Source organism: Prionailurus bengalensis, chromosome C1 (genome assembly GCF_016509475.1).
Source record: "Prionailurus bengalensis isolate Pbe53 chromosome C1, Fcat_Pben_1.1_paternal_pri, whole genome shotgun sequence".
Lineage (NCBI taxonomy): Eukaryota > Metazoa > Chordata > Mammalia > Carnivora > Felidae > Prionailurus > Prionailurus bengalensis.
Genome location: NC_057345.1, coordinates 219593985 through 219619664, shown reverse-complemented (window position 1 = coordinate 219619664; position 25680 = coordinate 219593985). Strand labels below are relative to the sequence as shown.

The window sequence follows — 25680 nt, the reverse complement described above, 5'->3', positions numbered from 1 at the left end:
GCTGTGCGACTGTGTGAATACCGACAGGACCCAAACGACCACCTGCTTCCCGGTGAGACGTTCCATTGGACCTGAATCATTACAAAGCTGTCACATCTTGTTAAAATGGAGAATTTCAAAACTCCAACGCGGGTACTAATGGAATGATACCTGTGCGTAAGACCCAGGAGGCCGACTGTGGCCTTTGCGATCAGATCCCTGGTTTTAACCAGGCTTCCTTTGCAAAGCCGAGCTCCTCAGTGGGCACTGAACGCTGGGGACGGCCCGTGCCGCACAGGAGCTGGGCAGTGCCCGCGCACAGGCCCGGCTTCCAACGCCCTGCGGCCAGGACCGGGCTCCCGTGTCCGTGTGCTCCGTGGGGGCCTTGGCCTCGCACGGCTGCTGCGAGGGCCACCCCCAGCCTGAGGGAGGCTTCTAAGGAGGCCGCTCAGAGAGGGGCTTTCGGGCCTCAACTCTTTTTAACTTTCATTTGCTAAATCAAGAACTTCTGCCACGGGACTTTGTGGCTGACAGGCCACATATGTTAGCAGGCTTGTATTTAAATCAATTCGGGAGAGGACACACTTTATCTACACGTGGAATCTGGAAGGCAGACGGGAAGGTACACACTGCATGATTCCTTCTCGCCTTGGCTCTGTAGAAATCTCCCATCTTATTCTTAGCGAGGACAGTGACAAAATGATCACTGACGCCCTCCTGGAAACCCAGGCGTCACGGCCGTCTCCTTCCCCAGCCCGCTGCGTCCGCTCCAGCAACGGGGCTCAGAGGCAGCCACGGGCCACCCGAAACACTGACAGCACCAAGGTGCCACCAACTGTGGCCAAACCGGGCGGAGGTGAAAGATGTGCTGGGAAGTTGTTCTTACAGGTCTTTTATGACCTTAATACAATGACTAGGGGCCGCGGGAGAACCAGGGGAGCTGATTAAAACCAAATGAGCCTGGAGAAGGCGAGAGGGCGAGAGGTCAGGGCCGTTGGCCCTGGGCAGCGAGGCAGCCGTCGCCCCAGGCACTGGCGCAGCTCCTGGCCATGCTGGTGGCCCTTGGCACTAACACCTTACTGCCCCCACTGCCCCATTCCTTTCTGAAGCCAGGTCAGGGGCAACAGCGTCCTGCACACAATGGGCTTGCAAATATCCACTGAACGAACAGAAACATTCTAAAGAGCAACTGATACCCAGCAATTTGAAAAAAGCATCAGAGGGGGTGCCTGGGGGGCTCAGTCGGTTGAGCGTCCGACTTCGGCTCAGGTCATGATCTCGCGGTCCGTGAGTTTGAGCCCCGCGTCGGGCTCTGTGCTGATGGCTCAGAGCCTGGAGCCTGCCTCGGATTCTGTGTCTCCTCTCTCTGTCTGCCCCTCCCCTGCTTGCTCTGTCTCTCAAAAATGAATAAACGTTAAAAAAAACATTTTAAGAGAAAAGCATTTGAAAAAGGAAAAATACCTAATTTTTAAAAACCAGTGCAGGCTAAGAGAACGTTTTCATCAGGCGGCCTCTGGTTACAATTGATCCCGGCATCTGAGTGCACAGAAGGTGCCTGGCGTCTGGGTGGGTCCTACAGCACAGGTGACACTGTCTCAGGTATGTGACAAAGTCTACCAGCAACACCTATACTTCATCTCTACCTCTCGTTCAAACGCTTCTCTCCAGAGATGTTCCTGAAAATGTTTCTTTGAATGACTTTCAATAGTCACTCCTGGTGTGACCGGTACCCTGGGGTTCACAGGCAGGGATCAGTCAGGTCCCCATCCCGGTCAGAGCCGAAGCTCGCCCCTGACACAACGGGAGGGGAGGGGGCTTCATGTTAGCCATCATCTCAACAGTCGAGGCCGGATAATTAACATGAAAGTTCAAGAGCGCCTATATCCAGTTTGAAAATGACACATGTAATTCTTGGGGGAAGGCACTGAGAAGGGGCCAAACCCGTGCTCTGCATAAATTAAGAGAAAAAAAGGACAAAAAAACAAAGTCAATTCTAGAGGCAGGCCCACAACTGTGTGTGTATTTCTAACGAGGAGAGAGAACGTGGTGATTTACTTTCAAATATTTGTTCTGTCTTCATTCGCGGCGTAAACACAGGACAAGGGCTAAGCTACCGCAGAAGTGTGACTGACCCTCATCTGCTTGGGTCACTCCCAGGAACTGCTGGTGTGGTGTGGCCCTTCCCGGGGGGGGGGGGGGGGGGGGGGGGGGGCGGGGATCCACATTCCCGCCTGTCCCCATCACTGCAGGGACATCCGGCCTGTGGTCAGATTCTCCTAAGTAACATTCTGGCTTGGTCTAGTCACCTTCAAACCCCACGGAAGAGATTTCTTCCCCAAATCCAAACGTGGCTGTGCCCCTTCCCTGCTTCTGGAGCTCCACCGCGTGGAGTGCACACCCTGCAGGCAGGGAAATGACAAAGGACACCCGGGGCTGGTGGCCGGGTCTCACCCTACAGGGAACGCGAGGCTGTGTGGGGGAATCTGTGGTGATTTTAGGAGAAACTGGAAATCCAGGTTTTTATCTGAAATCTCACAGGCTTTAAAACACTGGCTCAACTTCGAAATGCTGGCTGTGTGCAATCAGCCCCGGGCAAAGCGCCCGACCACCTCCCCGCGACACGATACACTCAAAGCCCTCAAATGGCGCCCGGTGTGGATGTCCCCGCAGGGTGTGACCCGTAGAGGACACAGGTCAGGTGGACGGGGAGTTGCTTCTTCCGTGTTGACCTCAAGCTCAGGGGAAAGCTCTCTGCTCTGAGTTCAAGAGTCCTCATCCTGCCCACACGACTCAGGCTCCAGCCCAAGGTTATGAAAATGAGTGGCAAACAGCATTAACAGGCGTGTAAACACATTACTGTCCACGCTCCCGGGGTGGGACGTTACCGTCCACCTCCCCGGTTATTTCCCCCTCCTGTGGGCCTCAGTCATCACGAAACCTATTAAAACGCGTAAAAACCACAGGGGAAGTATTTTTCAACAAACAGCTTGCTTAGTTTAAAAAAACAATAACCCGTTCCTTCACATTTTAATCCAGAGCCTTGAGATTCTAGCTCGACGGCTGGACCTCGAAGTTCAGAGCCAGCGACTCTCGGCCCCTTTCAGCCGGAAGCCTGGGCTGGGAGACGTCTGCAGGCAAGTGGCCGTGTGGGGGGGCCGTCTCGGGATCCAGCACATCGAGGCCTGGGACAGGCACGTCTGGTATCTGCGCTATGTGCGCTCCCTGGCCTGACCTTGAACAAAGTCACAGGCACAGTGCATTCCAATCGCGGGCACTGTCAACGGGACAGGTGCCTGTGTTTGCACACTCTCCCTAAAATAAATAATGGAGCCGCGTTACCTCTTTCTGCTGTCGCTCCAGCTCCTTCATTCGGATCTCTCGGGCCTCCGCGCGGGCCGCACGCTTCGCAGCCAGCCTCGCCTCCGCCTGAAACAGACACGAGTTTTATCAGCAGACAGACCAGCGCCTCCTTCCCACCGTTAACGACGAGGATGTTGCAAGAGACTTTGTTCAGGGCTTAATAAACATACAGGAACACACTGCAAACTGACAAGAGTTAAGGGTCATCGGGAGGGACAGCAGCAATAGTTACAGTAACAAGGATGCCTACCATTTACGGAGCCCTTGCTGAACGCCGAGTGGATGCTGTTCTAAGGGCTTTTTGTGTCATGCCGTATGCTCCTTACAACAGTGCCGTTAGGTAGATACTGTTACCATCCCCGGTTTACAGATGAGGAAACTGGCACAGAGAGGGTAACTTAACCAAGGTCGCACAGCGCGAAAGCGGCAGGGCTGGGCAGTGTGCCTTCCTCTGGAGCTCTGACACACCATTGCAGGAAACAAACATTAGAGCTGGGCATGGCCACAGGCCACCGGCTCAACCCCTCCCTTTACAGAACAGGAAGCGGAGGCCTGGAGAGGCTGCCAGACCGGTCTCCAGGGGCTGGGACTCCGGACTGCTGCTTTCCAGAACTCCCGTCTGGTCAGCTCTCAGGGCACCCTGCTGGCCTCAGCTCCCTGTGGCCACCTGCAGTGCCGGGAAGCCCGTCTTTTTTATCGAGAGAACCGAGATGGTGGCAGAGTGTTTCTGGCTGATGGGCTGTCCACCGCCATGGAACTTGCCACTTGAACACTGCTTCCCAATTTTACAAATGTCACGTTTATGCACCACGTCAGCTGATACAGTGGAGGGCTAGTCAGGTAACTGGTGCAGGTGCACCATGCAGGCTTTTTGGGGCCAAACACAACCCACCTTCTTTCCACTTAATTGGGGGGGGGGGCGGATACACTTGTAATTCTTCCACCGACAGTTGTGTAGATACAGTTTCAGACGTTAAAGCAGGGCCAGGACAGACGGCCAAGTACTTCTGGTGTGGTGTGGGGCCAGCAAGCAGGAGGGGGCCCAAGGGTCGTTGTCCAGCTTCTCTCAAAGGACCAGGCTCACGTCGGGGGGCGGTGTCCCCCCCCCCCTGCCACACTTGTACTGAATTGCAAATGCATCTTCTGTCCAAGTGCTCATCTAAGATGAAAACTGACCACCACTGATCTGTCAGAGGTCAGCCGGTGTGTGTCCTCATAAGGAATCTGTTCTAACTTGGTTCATTCTCATGGTTCCTTTATCAGTCCCAGCCCAGGTCCCTCAAGTCAGGGGCATCAAAAATCACAGCAGCCTCAGAACTTTGATACCTCGGGGCCATTTTCAATTCTGTAAACCACATTACACCATGTGAAGGGGCGCTCGGGGTCTATAAAAAGATCCGGCAAAGCTCAAGGGGAGGGGTGGGGGTTCACTTGACAGATATCCGGCCATGCTGTGATGCCGTAGCCCAGGGCCGGGACAGCAAGAGGGCGAGGTTCACACTGAGTGCAGCCTGCCTCCCTGTCTTCCTGGGGGGAGGCGTGGGCTCCCTGCCTGCTGGCTCCCTGTCTAAGCCGGCACAGACCAGACAGCTATGGCCTCAGCTCGGGTGGGAGGAACAGGGGAGGGGATCGGGGGGAAAAGAGAAGGGAGGTCATGGGGGAGGGAGAAGGGGAGGGGCAGAGTGGGAATGTGAGAAGCAAGAAAGGGGACAGAGGGAAGAGGGCTGCAGGGGCACACAGGCCGAGAGGAGTACGGCAGGCCCAATCCTCGGGGGTCCCTGAGACTCCCACATAATCCTCTCCCCTTGAGAGTGAGCCACACTGCAAGAGTGACGGACGCCCGTGCTGTGACCGGGTTACATCACATGGCAAAGAGAAATGCAAAAGTAATTAAGGTTCCTTATCAGCTGACTCAAGAGTTAATCAAAAGATAGATTATCCTGGGTGGGCCTCACCTAATCGGATGAGACCTTTAAAAGAGGGACTGGGGCGGGGGTGCCTGGGGGGCTCAGTCGGTTGGGTGTCCGACTTCGGCTCAGGTCATGATCTCGCGGTCCGTGAGTTCGAGCCCCGCGTCGGGCTCTGGGCTGATGGCTCGGAGCCTGGAGTCTGCTTCATATTCTGTGTCTCCCTCTCTCTCTGCCCCTCCCCCGCTCATGCTCTGTCTCTCTCTTTCAAAAATAAATAAAATGGTAAAAAAAAAAAGTTTAAAAGAGGGACTGGAAGTCAGACGGACTCTCAAGCTGGCATGTGTGACAGGGCCCGGGAGGGGTCACATGACAAGGACCTGCAGGTGAGCTCTAGGAGCCGAGAGGGACCCCCAGCTGGCTGACAACCGGCAGGAAAACGGGAAGCTTGGTTTTGCAACACCAAGGAGCTAGATTCTGCCCACAGCCATGTGAGCTCGAGAGGACCTCAGGCTCCAGAAATGACTAACCCTAACCCTGAGCGCGGGACCCAGTAAGCTGAGCCCGGACTTCCTTTTTTTTTTTTTTTCCAGGTTGATTTATTTTAGAGATAGCGAGTGTGGGCGCGGGAGGGCCAGGGAGAGGGAGAGAGAGAATCAGAAGCAGGCTCCACACACTGTCAGTGCGGAGCCGACGTGGGGCTTGAGCTCACGAACTGTGAGATCAGGACCTGAGCTGCAATCAAGAGTCCTCCGCTTACGGCTTCTGACCCGAGACGCCGAGATGAGACACGTGTGCTAGTTCAGGTGTGTGAGTATTTGCTACGAGGTGACAGATAACGAGGACGGGGAGGTGGGGTCTCAGATGACTCCTACTCTCACGGTGCTCGTGTCTCTGACCCGAGGGGTCGCGCACCCCCATCCCGCCCACCTTTGGTCCTGGTCTGCTTGGGACCGGGCCGAAGATCCCTGAAGAGCCCACCTACGTGGACAGACCCGATGCCTGGAGTGGCCGCCCTGCCGGATGGACAGGCCTCCAGTACCATATCCCGTCAGACCACAGCTGCTAGTCCTGGGGGCCTCCCCCCACCCAGGAAAAGGCTCCTGTCATGGCCCACCCACCCGTGGGGGCCCTCATGTCCAGCCCAGGAAGTCCGTCCCAGCCGTGAGGATAATGGCACTGAAAGCCACCAGCCCCCAACTTGAGGGACCTGGGCTTGGGATGACAGGGACGCATTTGAATGAACCAAGTTATGCAGTAAATTCCTCTTGAGGACGCCCCGGCCAACCTCAAAGACACAGCGACTGTAGTCAATCTACATTTTAAAAATAGTATTGTTTTTTTTTTTAAACTTTTTATTTGTTTTGAGAGAGAGAGAAAGAGAGAGCAAGCAGGGAAGGGGCAGAGAGAGGGAGAGAGAGAATTCCAAGCAGCCTCCACACTCAGTGCAGAGCCTGATGCGGGGTTTGATCTCACGACCATGAGCTCATGACCTGAGCCAAAATCAGGAGTCGGACACTCAAATGACTGAGCCACCCAGGTGCCCTTCAGTCTGCCTCGGTTTAGAATTTAGAAAGGAGGTAAATACGTAATTCGGTACAATCTCACGTCCTGGCGACGGCCGCCGCGGGCACAGCTCCATCTCCCAGGATCCTCGCGGGACTCGTACGTGGGAAGCAAGACGTCCATGGCACAGGAAGTGGTCACAGCCATGCTTGCTTCTGGGAATCGGCTAATTAAAAACCCACAGACATACGGGCCAACATTTAAAGTAGTCCCAAAACCTCGGCACAGCCAACTTTGTGAGCACAGAACTGCAATCAACATCACAACCCTGACCCTGGCCTGAGATGCCTGAACGAAAAATCGTAGGGTTTTGACAACATGATTCATCCTAAAAACGCTGACATTTCCAAGAACGCTCAAGAGCCTGACCCACAGCCCAAGAGACCACGATCACTCAAACGATCAGTGCAAAGTCTCCAGAGAAAATATGTGATATGATCAAGTCATTAAATGAACACAAAACACAAGACAGCTATGGTCCGCCACAATGATAAGGAAACGAGAATTCATTCCCCTCCAACCTCTCCTGTGAGGCCCAGTGCTGCCTCCCACCTGCCCCCCTCCAGGCAACAGGTCTACGGCTCCGTGGGCCTCAGGCCAATGCTTCTGTGGTTCAGGACAAACCCATCACCACCCACGCTTTTGTGAAACACAAACTCACAGCTACGTCTGACTGCATGAGAGTTTCCAAACACTTACTTTCACTTCTGCTCTCCACTTGTGGGGACCGCGGCTCCTGGTGATCGCCAGCCAGGGCCACCCAACCTGGTAACACCTTCAGACACAGCCAGAGCAGGGCCTTCAGGCTGCAGGGTGGGTCCCCAGTCTCCGGAGGAGAAAGCCAGGCCCGGCGGGGGGGGGGGGGGGGGGGGGGGGATATGGTGACGGGGGAAGGAGTGGCAAGGTGGAGAGGTACAAACCGCACAGGGCTTCAAAACAGCAAGCTTGGAAAACGGGAGTTCACACACTGCCCAGCGAGGGGCGAGGGGTCTGTTCGATCACCCTCAGCTCCCGGGGAGCTCCTCGGATGCTCCACCGATTGGCCTGGGACCAAGCTCCTTCTGGGACCTGCTAGGGCAGCAGCAGGCCCTTCCTCCTGGGTCCTGGCCTGCCCTCTTCCCTTCCTACAGGAGGCAACAGGAAAAGGGTACCAAGCCCTCAGCTCCCGCCTCCCGGGGGGTGGGGGGAGGGCTCCAGAAAAGGCGGAGCTCTGGGCCCCAAGCCTCCTCTTGCACCCCACTGTGTCTTTGTTGCGAAACGTACTAAAGCCTTTAAGAAGAAATGATAAGCTCTCCCTAGGCCTTGCCTTCTAATAAGGAGAGGAGCTGGGGGGGGAGTGGGCGGGGTCTAAATGGCTGTGAGCTGACCAGTGCTGGGGCTGGCTGGTGGGGCCTAGCTGTCACAGCATGCCCCCCACCCCTCAGCACACCTGGGAACAGTTAGAGATGCAGAATCACCCCACCCAGAAGCTCTTGGGGGAGAATCAGCATGTCCCTGGTGGGGGACGGGGGGGGGGGCGGCGCAGGCACTTGCTCAAGTGTGAGAAGGATCTCTGCTTTCTGTCATCCCTTCTGTGTTTGACAGCTTTCAGAATAAATAGCAAACGTTTTAAAGGAAGGAAGAAAGGGGGGAGGCAGGCAGAGGGAGAGAGGAAGGAAGGTAATGAAGGAGCCCCCAGACCCAAACCCTGCTCACTGCTGCTGGAAGGTGGCCCTGGTTCTGTTGCTGGAAACCCCTGTCGCTCCCCCAGCCAGGCTCCCCCTCTGCTCCCGGAGGCCCCTGCAGGGTCGGGGGCAGGGCAGGGGAGAGCTGATCCAGCCAGGCACGGGATGAGATCCAGGCTCCTGGCCGGAATGCAAGTGCCCTGGCCCCCAGGGGCCCCCTGCCCTGGCTGGGAACCCCACAGACGGAGCTTTACTGACCCTGTTTCGTTCGTCTAAAGATTCTATTTGTTTAGTAATCTCTACAACCAGCATGGGGCTCTAACTCAACCCCGAGATGAAGGGTCGCACGCTCCACTGAGCCCCCCAGGCCCCCTGAGATGCTAGGTTTTAAAGTGAGGCGCCCTCCGATGACGGAGACGGTCAGAAGCCTCCACTCATCGCCACAGTGGCCTTAGAATAATTCTAAAAGGCTGAACCCTTCGAAGTTCCGCGTTCACGGTTTATTTTACCGCAGACACGACGGCCCTCCGTCGCCACGTTGTCGCGTACAGCGGGGGAGATGCTGCGCACACAGAGCGGCACGGGCCTGACCCCAGGCCTCCTAACAAATGGCCCGCACGCCCTGGGTCTCCCAGTGGGGTCCCCGCAGCCACAGAGGCCCCCAGCCCGGGGCTGGCCGCAGGGGCGCACAGGTGGGGGGAGGGGGACGCTTCTCCCCCGCTAGCCCTGTCCCCGCAGCACGGGCCTGGCCGGGCTGGGGAGCAGGTAAAGTCCGGGGGGAAAGCAGGATCCTGTAGGGCGGGGTCACTACGCCACGGCGACAGCCCCGATAGGCTCCGGTCCCACAGCGGGCCACAGAGCAGAAGCAGAGTCCACTGAGCAGGACACAGAGGGAGGCGGGGGAAGAGCCAGACGCACCCGTTCTGGGCTGACACCGCGACAGGCCTCCTGCTCGGGGCATCAGACGGTCCAGGCCGTGACGGATGCGTCATCCCAAGGTGCGGCGGGAGCTCAGGGACAGCCCCGCTCAGCTGCGGTCTGAGGCTGAGGACAACTGTAAAGAGAAGTCCTGCGCGGGGACGTGAGGAGGACGAGGAGGGAGGAGGCAGGCCTCGGCAGAGAGGCTCCCAAATGCCCTGCGCCCCGGCAACCTCACCTTCCTGCAGCCGGGCTGGGGGTCGGGGCAGAGATGCTGCCACACCCCGTCCCCCAACAGCTTGCACCCCAATTCCAGTGGCACCTGGGGGCTCTAAGGCTCTCGTGGCTCCTCCCCATTTAACCACCCGGAGGATGCCGCGTGATGACCCTCGAGGTCCGGGGACATGAGGAGTACCCGCTAGAACAGAAGGGCTGAGAGCAGGAGCTGGCGGGGGAGGAGGGCGACTGTGTCCCTTGCAGAGCCTTGAGCTGCTACAGGGAAGCCCGGCTCTGTGTGTACGCGTCCCGAGCTTCCAGGCTTTCCTGGGATTCGAGCACAGTGTGGAATTCGGTCTCCCAAGCCGTCTCATCCTGCAGTCACGGGAAATGTTCTTATTCCGCTCTTGGACTCTGCGGGCCCTCCCAGGGCTTCTAGAACCCTACGTGGGAGCGGGAAGGGGTTCATGAGCCACAACTCTGGGGCCAGCTTGAGAAAGGGGACCGAGACACGCTTCCTTCACTTCCTCCAGCTACGCGAGGAAAGCCCTGGGGCCTGGACAGGCACCAGGGTGAAGGTGCCGGAAGCCGGCCGCCACGGCCTCAGTGCAGAGCCCAGGGCACCCTCGTGCACGCTGCTGACGTGCGAGGTGACTGCGTGCTCTGTGACGCTGGGTGCAGCCATCCGAGAGCAGGTGTGTGGGAGGGGACTCGCCACACAGCTAGAACACTGCCGGGTTCAACGGAGAGGGCCCAGGCCTTGGGGACCCCAGCAACTGCCGCCTCCTTAGTCTCCTCAGACGTAAAGTGGAAATGAGCCGCACGGGCTGTGCAGAAACACAAGCGATCGGTCTGTCGGCTGAACAGCATCCCAAAGTTAGGAGGAAGCTTTAGCACTGATTATACACATTCGCTTTGGCCATCAGTCTTTAGAATCCAGCACAACTGAAAAACAGACTTTTTTCCTCCAGGCCACATAATGTAACTATAGCTCATAAGCTCTCGGGGAAAGTTTAAGGATGTATTTAAAGTTCACTAGGGGCGCCTGGGTGGCTCAGTCGGTTGAGCATCCGGCTTTGGCTCGGGTCATGATCCCGCGGTCTGTGAGTTCGAGCCCCGCGTCGGGCTCTGTGCTGACAGCTCGGAGCCTGGAGCCTGCTTCCGATTCTGTGTCTCCCTCTCTCTCTGTCCCTCCAACCCCCCACCCCCCAAAATAAAAACATTTAAAAAAATTTTAAAAAAAAGAAAGAAAGAAAGAAAGCAGCAGAGCACTTCTGTCCATGCGATTCTTCCCCAGGACAGAGGAACGCAGCTCCTGACGGGCAGGCCTGAAACCCCCGAGTCGCTGGAGGCCACGTACACAGGCCCGCTTGGAAGCACCTTCTAACGTCGCGCACATTTCCCGTTGAGAGTGGACAGCTGTGCAGAATCCCTCTCCAGAGTGGCCTTTGTTCCAGGAAGTGGCAACAGCCAGAAACTTCTGTTTTCCCAACCCCTCACGTGCAGTAGGTTCTAAAGGTGGGTCGCTATTCAAAGCAAGCAGGTGGGATTAGGGACACGCTCTCCCGCAGGGGTGCCAACAGGGAAGGGAACGTGCTCAGCCAGCAGCTCACAACTGAGGCTCAGGTCGCCTCTGTGCCAGGCACCCACCGCCCCGGGTCCCTCAGCCGTCACGTGCATGTCAAAAAAAAAAAAAATGCTCATCTTCCCCAAACCCTTGCTTACACAATTACTGTATGTTTTTCCCCAAAGAGGGGGCCTACGTTTAGGGACATGTCTGTAACTACAATCACCATGGAGGGGAAGATGCTTTGGCATGGCAGTTATCAGTGGGGGCGGTGCCAACCCTGCAGAGGGCATTTTGGGAACTTGGGGCGTGTTGTTGGGAGGTCACAGTGAGTGGAGGCAGGCACTGATGGCATTTAAGGGGCAGGGTGGTGGCACCTGGGTGGCTCAGTCGGTTGAGCGACCGCCTCTTGATTTCGGCTCGGGTCATGATCCCAGGGTCGTGGCGAGCCCCACGTGAGTGTGGAGCCTGCTTGGGATTCTCTCTCTCCTTCTGCCCCTCCCCTGCGCAAGTGTGCAAACACACACACACACACACACGTGCTCTTCTTCTCTCTCAAAAAAAAGTGGGGAGGGGGCAGGCCATGGCAGGCGAACCATCCCACACTCAGGCAGGACTGCACCTTGAAGAACCTTCCCACGGACTATCCAGGCAGACAGAAAAAAACGACTCTATCCGTTTCGGATCTACAAATGGATTCCAACTGACACATAAAATCAAAGTATGTTTTGTGCAGTTTCAACCTACGCTGCAAATCCCAGGAATGTGATCAGCATGAAAATTGAGGGAAGGCTACACTTGGCTTTGTTCAGACCGCTCGGAGAGCTGGTGCCCATTCTGGAACGTCGAGCCACCAGGAGCGACGTGCGCCACCTGGGACGGAGCACGCCTGTGTCAGTCTGCCCGCAGCTATGGTGTGGGCACAGGTCTGCACACGTGTGACCGCTCCGTCCTTCTTCTGGGACACCAGGGCCGGAGCGTTTCTAGATCAACATCCACGTTCTGTTATCGCAATTTACCTTCGTTTGCTTTCATTTCAACGCTATGGTTAAAACATTACATTGACTTGAGATGATCTGTACCAAATCTTACTACCTACAGACTTCATTTCAGGTGAGCAGTGAGGATGTGAAAAACTTACTATAAAAAGGGGGCACTGGGTCTGACAGGGTTGAGGACCGCAGTTTTTGATAAAATGCAGAGTGGAGCCGGGGAGCTGAACCTCTCTAATGCACGGCCACACTGTCCTAACAGCCCCGGTACAGGTTAAGGGCACGGGTCCGGGGGCCGCTGCATGAGCCATAAACTAAACAAAACACACTTTGTCAATTTTTCCTTGAAGGTTTGGAGGACAGAAAGTTAAAGACTGACATTTACCTGGTAATCTAAAACACCAACTCCGATGGGTTCTGGAGTAGTCTGTAAAATGATCATGGAATTTTATGATAAAACATCAGCCTTCAGAGAAGCCTTTCCCTTGCAAGGCTGAGGTGGCTGGGCCATGGGCCTCCAGGAGCCCGGACCGGGGGACCAGATGGAAAAGGCCAGAACTTCGGTGCCACCTCTCCGCAGGCCGGGCACGGGCTCCTCAGCAGGGTTCTGGGTTTTTGCAGGCAGAGACACCCAGCCCCAGCCTTCCCCCCTGGCTCGACTGTCTACCAGGTATATGGGCTCTGACAAAGTATGTTGCCTTTTTTTTTTTTTGGTATTAATCATGCAGTATTTCTTTATTTACGTTATCTTATCCTACTTACAGGGTAATTAACACGTAGTGTAATTCTAGTTTCAGGGGTACAGTGCAGTGAGTCAACACTTCTATACATCACAAGTGTGCATCACAAGTGCCCTCCTAATGCCCATCACCTCTTTCCCCCACCCACCTGTTTGTGCTCTAGAGTTACAAGTGTGGTTTCTGGAAAGGACATCACTTTTGAACAGTAGCCCTCATCACAGGGAGTGGGAGGAATCAGACTATGTGATCTCTGGGAGCTTCCTCCGTCTCTAGAACCGTGTCTCTCTCTCCACCAGGGGTGAGTTGTTTCTACTAAGAGACGGTCACTTCTCTCTCCCCGTTTTGCTACCAGAAATCTCCCGACTTTGTTTTTCTGGGTAATAAACTTCTTAAAAGCACCCCACATGCCCAAAATAGCAAACCGGTATTATTCAGGAACAAAATTATCCATGTTACTTTATCGACAGCAGTGACTTGAGGAACATTTACTCAAACTCCACATCATCCTCTTGAGTTCAGCAACTACTCATACGGATGCCGATGACGAAGGATGTTGCACGGTACCCTCCGTGCAGATACATTTCCCCTCTTGCTGCCAACACCTCCTGTATTTTCTTCTGAGATGAGAGAACGTTCACATTTATTTCCTTTAACAGCCTCATCATGCCGGAATTACAAAGGAATAAAGAAATAACAAATACAGTGTGGCCACAAATAACAGTGTGGGACTAGCAGGTGACAGCATCCTGGTGGCCGTCCCGTTGCAGCCAGTGCACCAGGGCTCCACTCCCTTCACCTTCACCTGTTCTGCTCACGGATTTCTCTGCAAACCCCGTGTCTTTAAGGTGTCACAAAACACTGAAATTGGGGGCACCCGGGTGGCTTAGTTGGTTGAGCGTCTGACTTCAGCTCAGGTCATGATCTCATGGGTTTGAGCCCCCCATCAGGCCCTGCGCTGAAAGCTCGGAGCCTGGAGCCAGCTTCGGATCCTGTGTCTCCCTCTCTCTCTGTCCCTCCCCCGCTCGTGCTCTGTCCCTCTCTCTCAAAAATAAACATTAAAAACCAAACACTGGGGGCGCCTGGGTGGCGCGGTCGGTTAAGCGTCCGACTTCAGCCAGGTCACGATCTCATGGTCCGGGAGTTTGAGCCCCGCGTCGGGCTCTGTGCTGATGATGGCTCAGAGCCTGGAGCCTGTTTCCGATTCTGTGTCTCCCTCTCTCTCTGCCCCTCCCCCGTTCATGCTCTGTCTCTCTCTCTCCCAAAAATAAATAAACGTTGAAAAAAATTTATAAAAAAAAACCAAAAAAAACCCAAAAAAAACCAAACACTGGAACTGTTCCTTCTCAAAAGAAGGCAGGACAACCAGAAGCACCAGGGCTCCTACATCAGGCAGCTCAGGGCTATTTACAACCGTCCCCACATCACTTCAATTCTCAGGGAGCCTGTCTGTCTGGGTGGGGTGGGGCGCAAGCCCACAGCACCCAGGAAGGAGGCTTCTGGAGGATGCTGACACCCATAACAGTTACAAAGTTAGTGCAGGATGAAAACAGAAAAATCGAAATTTCTGCAGCTCTTTCGTTTCTACTGGTCTTTTCCTTATTTAGAAAAATAAAGCCCATTGAAAGTTCTTCTGTCTGAAAACTACCAGGAAGGGCAACGAAACGTTGGATACAACGAGGACGTCTCACCATGCATTCGGGAGCAAGGGCGTGTGTCCTAAGAGGCTGCCTTAGTAAAAAGACGTCCTTCAGCCCAGAGGCTGCCAAGAGCAGCTGAGCAGCGGCCAGTCAGCGCCTCTGCAAACTGTATATACTGGCAATGGTTCTCAGCAGCAGCTCTGAGCCAGCAGGCCTGGGTCTGAGCCGGCCCTACTGCCTGCCGGCTGTGTGCGCTTGGGAAAGTCCCCTGACCTCTCTGAGCCTCAGTTTCCCTTTCATCTGTACGTGGAGGCAACCGGACAAGGTTCCGGCAAGGGCTAGGGAAGACGTCTGCAGAAAACATGTAGCAAGGCGGCCACCGCAGGGCTCAGGAAGTGCTGCCTGCTGATACTTACACAGCACCTCCCACAGCAGCACACAACCAGCTGCGAACACAACTCAGCTTTAAGAGCACCGGGAGAGGGGCGCCCAGGTGGCTCAGTCGGTGGAGCGTCCGACTTCGGCTCAGGTCATGATCTCCCTGTTCCCAAGTTCAAGCCCCGCGTCGGGCTCTGTGCTGACAGCTCGGAGCCTGGAGCCTGCTTCGGATTCTGTGTCTCCCTCGCTCTCTGCCCCTCCCCCACTTGCATTCTGTCCCTGTCTCTCTCAAAAATAAACATTAAAAAAAATTTTTTTAAAGCAACGGGAGAAGACAAGTGAGGTCAGGCGCCCACCAGGAGAACATGCAGGGGGGGAGTTTCAGGGGAGGGAGGAGAGGGTCCCAGCCCGCACCAAAAGGCCACTCTATTTCTCTTCCCCCTGGAAGATTGCACACCTACTTGCCAGATAACAGAAAAAGACATGAGGACCAGAAATGACATTGCTTTGACAAGCCCTATCACGCAAGCATACAAGTGGAACATTCTGGTTAAAAAGTCCTTGTTCGAGTGAGGCTAAATGACTTCCCCACTACAAAGTAGTTGTACTTTAGACTCAAGGAAAAACCACTTACATGACTTTAACACCGTCCAGTTACTATCCGAGGAGAAAACAAAAAACCACTTGAACTCTGGCTCTTGCCTGAATGAATGGAGGAGTCTCAGAAGACACATTCGTGTTGTTGTTGGTTTTTGTTGTTTATTTATTTTGGAATGTGGCCAGGGGAAGGGGAGTTTTCAGTAGTGATCTGCGATCAAATGCATGGCAATTTTGAATTATTACATCATGGATGTACATGTGGAAGAAAGAAACTAATGTATGCAATTTTATCTGGAAAGTGGGAGTAACGAAAATTTAGTAAATCCATTCCATGGAAATGAGCTTCTTTATTAAAAGAAAAAAAGAAAAAAAAAAAAACCACTAAAATTTTGGTGGCCCAGAGTACAAACTCCTCTGCTCCCCACCCTCCGGGTCCAACCTATAGTGGGGGGATGTGATAGGCTTATTTCAATAACAGGTTAGTAATTTGGACCTTATGGCCTCCAAGGCTCCAAGATTAATACTCTTAAATATGAACAGATACTTGGAAACACTGAGTAACCAGTCATAAACAATGCCTGTGCTGAGTCACGTCTCCTGATTTTTCAGGGATAACAAATTCCTCTCGAACATTGCCTTTTGAGGCACAAACATGTTACACCAACATTCGGCCTCACAATTCTGTAGAAACCAGATAAGGACCTCTAATCAGGTAATACTCCGACTAACTTGGCCTGAGACCTGTTTTGTAACTGGATTTCCTGTGCTCGGTGTAAGTGGCAGTTTAGACTCAAGGGTTTTCTAGTTAAAAAAGAAAAAAAGTTGCTAAGGAGGCTTCCGCTATGTCGTGTTAGCTTCGGCTGAACAGAAACTAACTCTTAAAGCAAAAGGGACTTTTGTCTCTATCTCTGCCCTAGCGGACCACTCTTAATCCTATGGGAAAAGCTCTTACTTAACTATTTTTATACCTTAACTGCTTGGGAAAATGACCCATGTAAAACAAACCATGATTCCAGGGCTCAAAATCTCAGACTGAGCAACAGCGGGGCCTACGGCCTTTGCACGGACTCCGGTCAATGCTTGCACTTGCCCAGACCTGGGGGACCTTTGCAAAGGTATCTGTGATGATGAGACAGGGCTTGCTGTGTCCACCTTCTCGGGACAGGACTGCTGGTCGGTCTGTAAGGGCTTGGTGCTAATCAGCATGTGGAAAGGGACCAGAGATAACACAACCCATCGGAAACAGGAGGAAGTTACAAAAGTTCAAGAAATGTATGGTTTCTATGCTGGCCTCTCCCGGAGCTCTGGGGCCAGGGCTGACTTATGTAAAGAGCCCCCAACTGTTCAACTTCCTTTTAATCAGACCATTAACCTCATAAAACAAACATGGAGTTTTATTTCTGTTCCCCAAGCCCCACTCTAAGATACTTTGTGCTACTATTTACTAAAAACAAAAACAAAAACAAAAACACCCAAACAACTCCTATAGGTTTACAATTTCTTGTTGGAAACTCCTGGGACCAGAATTCAACGTTTTGGGATTTCAGGAGGGTAGTAAGTTGTAAACACCGTATGGTCTGTGGCCACCCGGAGCGACAGCGCTCAATCAAGGCCATTCACAGGCTGCAGAGAAATGTGTGAATATTCACAAGGAGAGGGAGAAAGATAGAAAACAGCCTCCCATCAGCCAGGGAAGGTCTCCCGGCCAAATGAATTCTGCCATAAACCTTACCAAAAAAAGGCAACAACTTCCAGTTTTCAGAGCGTACTGGGTCCTGGCGCTGGGGAACAATGGAGCGCCTCAATCAAAGCCCACTCCAGACCTGCTAGCACCTAGTCCCACAGCACCTCTAAGAAGTGTGTGTCTCAACCAGATCCAGTCCACGGGGTGAGGGTGAAGGGGAGTCGACAGCCAGGGCCAGGCCACACTGGTTCTTTCTCCTCATTTCTCCGATGGCCTGTGCCTCCCATTCTCACATCCTGATTCTCCATGTTTATTCTTTCCTCCTTCGAGGGCTCCCTGCCCAGCACGTCGTCCCTCTGATTCTTGCCCAAGGTTAACATCACTCTGCGCTGCCATCTATGGTTTGCCCAGACCCCTCCGCGAAACACCAGCATCTCCCATCAGCCTTCTCGTCCTTCCTTCTAGCTCCCCAGATGGTGAACCAGAATCCCTGTGCAGGCTCCCAGGCCCCTGGAAACCAGCCAGGTTAAGGGGTAGGAACCAGCTTCAATGTCTGGCTCATGGAGGTTTAAAATGAGGCCATAGGAACGCGCTAAACCAGACCTTAAAAATATCCACCTGACCATACTCACCAAGGAAGGTAACTTTCAAGTGTTATTCATCACAGCCTATTTATTTCTACGCCTCTCCCCGGCTTACCAGTAAACTCTCCAAGGCGAGGGCGGTCTTATCTTGGACCCTCCACAAACTCCCAGTAGATGATTAACTCCTGCCTGATGAAGGAGTGATTGTGTTGGGCTCAAACTTTTATCAAGGCTTCCACAAAAGCCCAGTAAAGTGGAAATCTAGGGTCCCTGTCTGTAGCATTGACACCATGGTTCTTTTCCAGAGTGCACCCCTCTGCCTCCCTATGTTCCCATTCGAAGTCAACCACAAGCTTCATGAAAACCGGCAATTACAAACCTTTGCCACCCTACCCCCTTGTCCAACTTCAATGTCAAACCAGCCCCACATACAGGATCCCAATACTGGGTATTGAGCTGAGTAATTGCAACATCCCGTAGAGGGAGGGGCCTGTCCAGACCCGGAGACCCCAGGAGACCAGCCAAAGTAGATCAGGTGACAGGGGTCCTTGGAGGTGTTTGGAGGAATGGGGCTCAGCCCCAAAGGTCCTAAGATCCAGAGCAGGATAAATACTACCCCAAACTACCCCAGCCTCTGGAGGTGCCAGCCTCTGGGTGGGGGCACCAGTTCCCAGGTGCTGGATTTTGTCAAACACCAAACTAGCAGCTGAGATGGGAAACTCCCGACCATGCGCAGCTCTGAGACCTCCGCTGGGTCCACCGCCGTCGCGGGCTGGGCGGAGCGCGTCGAAAGGCCACCGCTACGGGCAGAGCGGAGCGCCCGCGTTCCTCCTGGTCCCGGTGAGGGGCGGCTCCGGCCGGTAAAACGTGCTTCCCGGCGCGCGAGGAGGGGCCGCGCCCTCGGGGCCGGAGCGCAGCCCCGACGGCAAAGCCCGCTCCGGCCCGCACCTCCCACCCCACAGCTCCCCGGGCCCAGAGGACGGCGGCGCGCCCTGCCCCGGGCAGCCAGGGGCAAACCGAAAGTTTCGACAGTGTTTTCGTCTTACCAGTCTCTGGGCTTCTGGGCTCAGACAGTCTATTTCCTTGTTCTGCGTGGCCGCAGGGTTGGTCATCCTGCCGGCCAGAGGGGCGCCGTCTCGCACAACCGGGAAAGGCCCTCGCGAACGTCCTGGGATCCGCGATGCCCAGGGCAGCGGACGACTGTCCCCGGACACACACGGCGCGTCGCAACGGGAACTCGCCCTTCCCTAAGCAGAGGCTCGCCTCCGCCTTTCCCGGGCTCGGGCGCGGCCGGGGCGGGGTGCAGGTGGCCGGGGCCGGGCGGGTCGGGGGCGGGGGCACCCGGGGGCGGTGAAGCCCGGGCCGGCCCCCTGCGCCCCGCCCCGGAGGGTCCCCCCCCTCCGCCCTGCCTCCCGCGCGCCCCGCCCCCGAGGGTCCTTCCACCCCCGCTCCCCACCCGCGTGCGCCCCCGCCACCCCCGTCCACCCTGTGCGTCCGTCCTACTCGCCCCGCGCCCCAGCTGCGCGATTATCAATCACCACCCAACCCCCTCCGCTCAACACCGGAAAGGCGGAGGTGGAGGGGAGGAAAAAAACAAAAAAAGACCCCAGCCGGCCCGCCCACAACCCCGCCCCGGCTGTCCGCCCAGAGTCGGGGGAGCGCGAGTTGAGAGGTTCGGGGGCCGGGGAAACAGGGGGCTTGCGGGTGGAGAGCTCGCGGGACAGGGGTCTGCTTGGGGAGGGGCCCGTGCGGGTCTGGGCGGGGGAGGGGCCCTCCGGGGAGGAGCCAGCGCGGGGCGGGGTCCTCCGGGGCGGGGCTCGAGCGGGGGGCGGGGCGGACTGCCGCCTTGACCCCGCCCCCGCCTCCCGCGGCTCCCGCCCCGCGACGCCCTCCTGACTCGCGCCAAACTGAGCTTCCGAGTTCGCGACCACCTCGGCCCGAGCGCGGTAGCACCTGCTGGCGGGGGTACCCCGTTAACGCGTCGCCCCGACAAGGGGCCGGCTGCCGGAGCCACAAAACTGCGTCGGCCGCGCAGCAAAGAGGGCGGGTGCCAGCGGTTCGGCGCGGAGCCGGGGGGCTGCGTGCACCGGCCGGGGGTCCGGCCGGGAGGGTGGTGCGAGGCAGGGGCCGAGCGGAGGAGCGGGGTCGTCCCCGCGCCGGGATGCGCGCTGCTCGTTCCTTAAAAAGTCCTCGGGGCAGGGGCGCCTGGGTGGCGCAGTCGGTTAAGCGTCCGACTTCAGCCAGGTCACGATCTCGCGGTCCGGGAGTTCGAGCCCCGCGTCGGGCTCTGGGCTGATGGCTCAGAGCCTGGAGCCTCTTTCCGATTCTGTGTCTCCCTCTCTCTCTGCCCCTCCCCCGTTCATGCTCTGTCTCTCTCTGTCCCAAAAATAAATAAACGTTGAAAAAAAAAAAATTAAAAAAAAAAAAAAAAAAGTCCTCGGGGCAGAGCGGACCTCGCCAGGCTGGGGCAGGAGCGACAGGAAGCTCGCGGCGCAGGTTTTCACCGGAATGTTTCCCTGCCCTGGCCAGGCCCTGGGCCTGGGGTGCCTGGAACCTGGCTGCGCCCCTCCTCCTCTCCTGGGTCGAGGCTGCTCGGGCCCCCTCCTGCCCAGAAGGTCCTTCTCGGAAAGACCACCTCCCCGCCTCAAAACGGGAGTTTTCAATAGAATCGCTTGGCCTAATTCTCTGCAAAGGCGGCTCCAGAAAGTCTTGCGAGACCACAGATTCACGTTTCGATGTTACAGCAGCCCAATTTCGCACTCTGCCCGCCGAGCCACAGTTGTTGCCAGATGTTAGCGCGTGGCCTGTGCGCACTGACCTTCCCACGGTGGACGGGCGCGCCGGAGCACCAGGCTTCAGAGGAGTGGGCTCGTAAAGGAAGGCGTTAACCCGGAGGGTGGGCGGGCACAGGGGGTACGGATGGACTAGAGGACCTGACCTGGGAGAGAGGAGGGGCGATAGAAAGAGAGGCCGAGCAGACGCCTGGACTGACCGATGTGGGAGAAATTCACCAGGCTTCAACTTTGATGAAGGCGAACTCCGCGCCAAGCTTTGATGGATGATCTTCAGGTTTGCCGATAGACCTTTCAAAGAGTGAAACGCCTACCTTTTAACGCCTGTTTTCTTGTTATTCTGTGCCTCTTTTGAAATGTTAGTGTGGTACAATTCTTGATCCTTGAAAGTTACATTCATTGGAGAAAATAAACTGTGCTACATAAACAAGTGTGGAACTTACATAATTTATCATGGAAAGCAATTATAATTTTGGTAGCAGCAGCAACTTCACAGGTGAGAATGATAGACGTCAGCTTGAATATTCCAACCTGGGGAGGCAAATTCTAGAGCTACTGGCCATCCTAAACTCGATGACCACATCTCCCAGAGCAGGGCACTGTGACGGGGCAATGCCAGATGTCTGCATTCTCCCCAACCTCCAGCCACCATCCAATCTTTAGGTATCAGCTCCGTGAAACCGAGCAGGGAAGGGATTAAGTGGGCTCTGGAATTAAAGTCCCTGGTCCCATTCCTGGCTCTGTCACGAGAGCAAGTTACTTAGCGCTGTGTCTGGAGATTCATTGGAAACATGCCAATGATAATGACAGTGCCCGCTATAGAGGGGAGGACCGAGGGTACCAACGCACAGACCCCTTTGAGCAGCCCTGCTGGCCTGATGGAAAGGTAAACCAATGCTGCTGGTCAGCCCCTCTCTTCCCATGGTCCCCAGAGTCCCCACCCAAGGTGTCCAGGACTTCCTGTCCTCCTCTACAGCAGGAAGGAAGCAGGGCAACAATGAGGGGCACCTGGGTGGCTCAGTTGGTTGAGTGTCTGGCTCTTGATTTCTGCTCAGGTCATGATCCAGGGGTCGTAGGATCGAGCCCCTAGTCAGTCTCTGCGCTAAGCGTGGAGACTGCTTAAGATTCTCTCCCTCTCTCTCTCTCTCTCTCTCTCTCAAAAATAAATAAACATTACAAAAAATTTTAAATAAAAAAACTGGCAAGAAGACCAACAATAACATAATTTCAGGTAACAATTAATGACATCAAAAGTTTCAATCATAGGGGCGCCTGGGTGGCTCAGTCGGTTGAGCGTCCGACTTCGGCTCAGGTCATGATCTCATGGTTCGTGAGTTCGAGCCCTGCATCGGGCTCTGTGAGGACAGCTCAGAGCCTGGAGCCTGCTTCCGCTCTCTCTCAAAACTAAATAAACATTTAAACAAACAAAAAACACTGAGTTAAAATGGCTGGGAACGGGGATGACCAGAGAAGCTACAAGAGGGGCCGGCTGCAGAAGCCCTGGGTGGCAGGACACCGTCAGGGAGGAAGAAGCTGACTACTTTTAGTTCTAGGGATAAACTAACAATACCAGCAGTAAAATAAGAGATTCTGTGCACAAGAGATTTCTTACTCCACTAAGTGGGAGCACATCAGAGCAAACTGCTAACCCAACATCCTTCCAGATAGGAGACTTCTCCCTTCTGAGCGTGTCTCAGTCCAGGAGTCCTGGGAGACGGCCAAGTCCCAGAACCATTCCCAGCCACGGGGCGAATGTCAGAGCCTAAATTGTAAGTGGAGCCCTGAATCCATGCTTCTTGATATTATTGTGCAGATCCCGGGGCCCAAGGGGTCGCGTTGCCTTCTGTTGATTTTGATTATAAATAGGTCTCTAATGAAAAGGTCCTTCATTGAAGCCCCCTTTCCAGGCAGGTTTGGTTTTTTTTTTGTTTTTTTTTTTTTTAATTCTTAGCAAGGCCGCTTGTGAGGACTTAATGAGGAGCCTACAAGCTTGTTTTCGGCAAGTGCAGGGAAACATGGAAGACGGGTACAGCTGTCAAAAGTGACATTCTGTCCAATGTCTCGCTCCAAATACACATTTCTCCCCCGTGCTCGGGGCTCTAAAGGCAGCTTGGCAGAGTAATCAACACACTTTCCCTTGAAGAAGACAAAACTAAAACCACCTGAGTGTCAGGTGAGACGAAAGCAGACAAGAAGCCCCAGGTTTCCATCCTCAGGAAGGTTAGCAGGAGAAACCCGGGGTGTCTTTGCACGGGCTGAGCAGCATGACGGTGGGGGGGGGGATGTGCTCAGAACAGGGTGGCCGTCCGTCTGGACTGGGCCAGTGCTGCCCCAGGGTCCTTATATCAGCAGTTGTGAGGTTAGGGACGCAGGTTCAATTCCCCCCAGTTCCGCAGTTTTTTTGGCCAAGGTGCCGCTTCTAACAGGTGGACTCTGGATTTCCGGCCCCTTCCTGGCTGTTAAGGACCAGCAAACGTGCAGTCACTGGGAGCTCTGTAGTGAGGGTTCCTGAACGCTCTGGACTTTCTCGGGCATTCCTAGAAGTCGCCCTGCTTGTGATCCTCTGTGCCCCCTCAACAAAAGTTGAATGTCCAATATCTAAAAAGCAGTTCTCCGATGTACAGTAAGATCATCGGCGGGGACTTAACTTCTTAAGGGACCCCTGGGAAATGAGCCAAAGGTAAATTGATCAGTCTCACTTGGTTCTGGGAACAGCAGAAGCAGAGCTGACCGGCAAATGCCAGGACATTTAACCAACATGGCCACACCCAAACTGAGTTTACTCATCTCCATGGTGTTGGGTCTGTTGCTAGGTTCGCGAGCTTTGCCTCCAGCTGCGGTTTGGTTCTAAGTGTTGGAACCACAGAGACAAACCCTTCCTGGGATCCTAGCACGAAGCAGAGGGCAGACGGTGGGGGCGGGGGGTGCTCTCGGCTTCGCCTTGAGTCAGATGACTGACACGAAACCATTTTTCTAAATCAGTCACAATCAGCCGTTAACTACTGCTTTTCGTGAACACGAACTGCTACGAAATGAACGTCTCTAAATCCTTCTACAAGCAATGAGCTTGCATTTTTGTTATGATTTCGTTTTGGCGAATATCAAAGAACACTTCACGTTAAAAAGCCGGTTCGTGAAACGATTACCCAGACTTGCACGGCACCGTCCAGTTTACAAAGCACTTCATCTGGTGGAGGGCCAGACCCCGCTTGCCATCTGCAGAGAAAGCTGCACCCCACGGGGCAGCGAACACAGCTTGTGGGCCAGAATGCTGGCTGCCTCCAGTGGACAGAAGCATCCGGGGCCGGGGGAGCTGAAAAGAAGAGTGAGCTCGTTTCTAGCATAGAAACGGCTCTTGCTTAGGGAGCACTCACCTGCGCTGGGGTGTGATACAACCACACGCTTCCTTCTCTCGGCTGCCTATGACTTGGTACTTAGCCTCTCCTCCCCCGGGAGTGGGTCCTTCCAGAATGGAAGGGTGTCCTCACCTTGGAACACGGTGGGCACTTCAGAAATGATGGGCGGGTGGGTGGATGATTCTCCTGAACGGAGGACTTTGGCAGGTTATCATTAACTCTCATAGATCTTCAGTATTTTCTATTTTTGTAGAAACTGGGAATAGAAACTCTCTCTTAAAAATGGAATGTCTTGGGGCGCCTGGGTGGCGCAGTCGGTTAAGCGTCCGACTTCAGCCAGGTCACGATCTCGCGGTCCGGGAGTTCGAGCCCCGCGTCAGGCTCTGGGCTGATGGCTCAGAGCCTGGAGCCTGTTTCCGATTCTGTGTCTCCCTCTCTCTCTGCCCCTCCCCCGTTCATGCTCTGTCTCTCTCTGTCCCAAAAATAAATAAACGTTAAAAAAAAAAATTAAAAAAAAAAAAAATGGAATGTCTTTAGGAATTTTTTTTTCTTTAATAACCGCCTAGTGCCCCGCGATTCACCACGCTTCCTTTTCATCTAATAAATCCCTTTGGATTTTCTAAGGAAGGTGATGAGTTTGGGTTTTGGGCGGACGGCACTGACGGGGCAGAAAGCCTGGTGGAGGTGTCCAGCAGGCCCATCGGCACCGTCACAAGTGTGAGCTGGTTTAAGGTGACGAGGAAGGTGAGCGCAGGCACAGAAGAGGAAAGAGGTGAGGGAAGGAATCGTGGGGCTGCGACACGCAGGGGGTGAGAGATGTGCCAGCAACAAGGCAAGACGGATGAGGGGAGGTCAGAGACACAGAGAAAGAGGCGTCTTCGGACAGCCCCGTTCATGAGCCGCCCCAGTGGGCTGGTGTGACAGCCGTGTTACACACGGCAGACAGAGGGAGGAGACGAAGCCTTTAATTTACAACACGGCTACTGCATGCCGTTGTTCAAATTCTACAATTAAACATTTTTAGCGGTTTGGGCAGGTGTGACAAATGGCAGACTTGCAGCCTGGGAGGAAGGAGGGATGGGGGGCAGGGCTCGGGTAGGGACACACGTTCATTTGTCCCTCTCGGTTTGTGAGGATGGGAGAGGCTGAAAGGTGGGAGCCAAGGGAGAGTGGGGGAAAGGGTGTGGGGGTGGGGACAGGCCCGAGAGACTCTGGCCCAAAGGGTCAGGTGTCTGACTTTGGGATTTGGCCCTGATTCTGAGCTGAATGGAGATGAGAAACCAAGTGGCCAGGAGAGGACAGATAACAGGGAGCACGATCCTGGCACAGGGACCGTGGAGCATGGGGCTGAGGGAAGAGGAAAAGAAATTGAGGGCCTGCCACAGAGCTGTCTCTGGCCAGCCAGGGTGATGCTGTTTCCATTCCCAAACACAGAGCCCTTCCACAAGCTCCAGAAAGCCCAGCGGTGCTGTCACAGGGTAAAGTTGGACCCACACTTAACATAATCTCTGATTTATTATACTCTGGAATTAAGTTCATATCCAAAAGTGTCCAGGAATAAGTCCATAGCAATCCTGGAGGAAAAAAAAAAAGGATCCATTTTTTCATTCCATCTCTCAGAACTGGTGATCCTGAGGCCAGACCGGGGACGTGGGAGATCGCAGAAGCATCTCCCATTTATTGTAACCAAGGAAACGGCCACGTCCACCTCCAATGAAGTACCTCTTAGGAAAACCAGTT

The 25680-nt window shown here is 54.7% G+C and overlaps 1 protein-coding gene across 50 annotated transcripts in view; it reads right to left on the bottom strand.

The window, feature by feature from the left end:
• LRRFIP1 (LRR binding FLII interacting protein 1) overlaps positions 1-25680 on the bottom strand; it is a 142914-nt gene that overhangs the window by 66846 nt on the left and 50388 nt on the right. For 32 of the 50 annotated variants that reach the window (XM_043578316.1, XM_043578305.1, XM_043578308.1 and 29 more), the window contains exon 2: positions 3319-3405. In XM_043578316.1, the coding sequence (XP_043434251.1) occupies positions 3319-3405 (87 nt within the window). Of the gene's footprint in view, positions 1-3318; positions 3406-18838; positions 19137-25680 lie in introns of those variants that run through there. The other 18 variants (XM_043578267.1, XM_043578288.1, XM_043578284.1 and 15 more) reach the window with 3 other exon arrangements.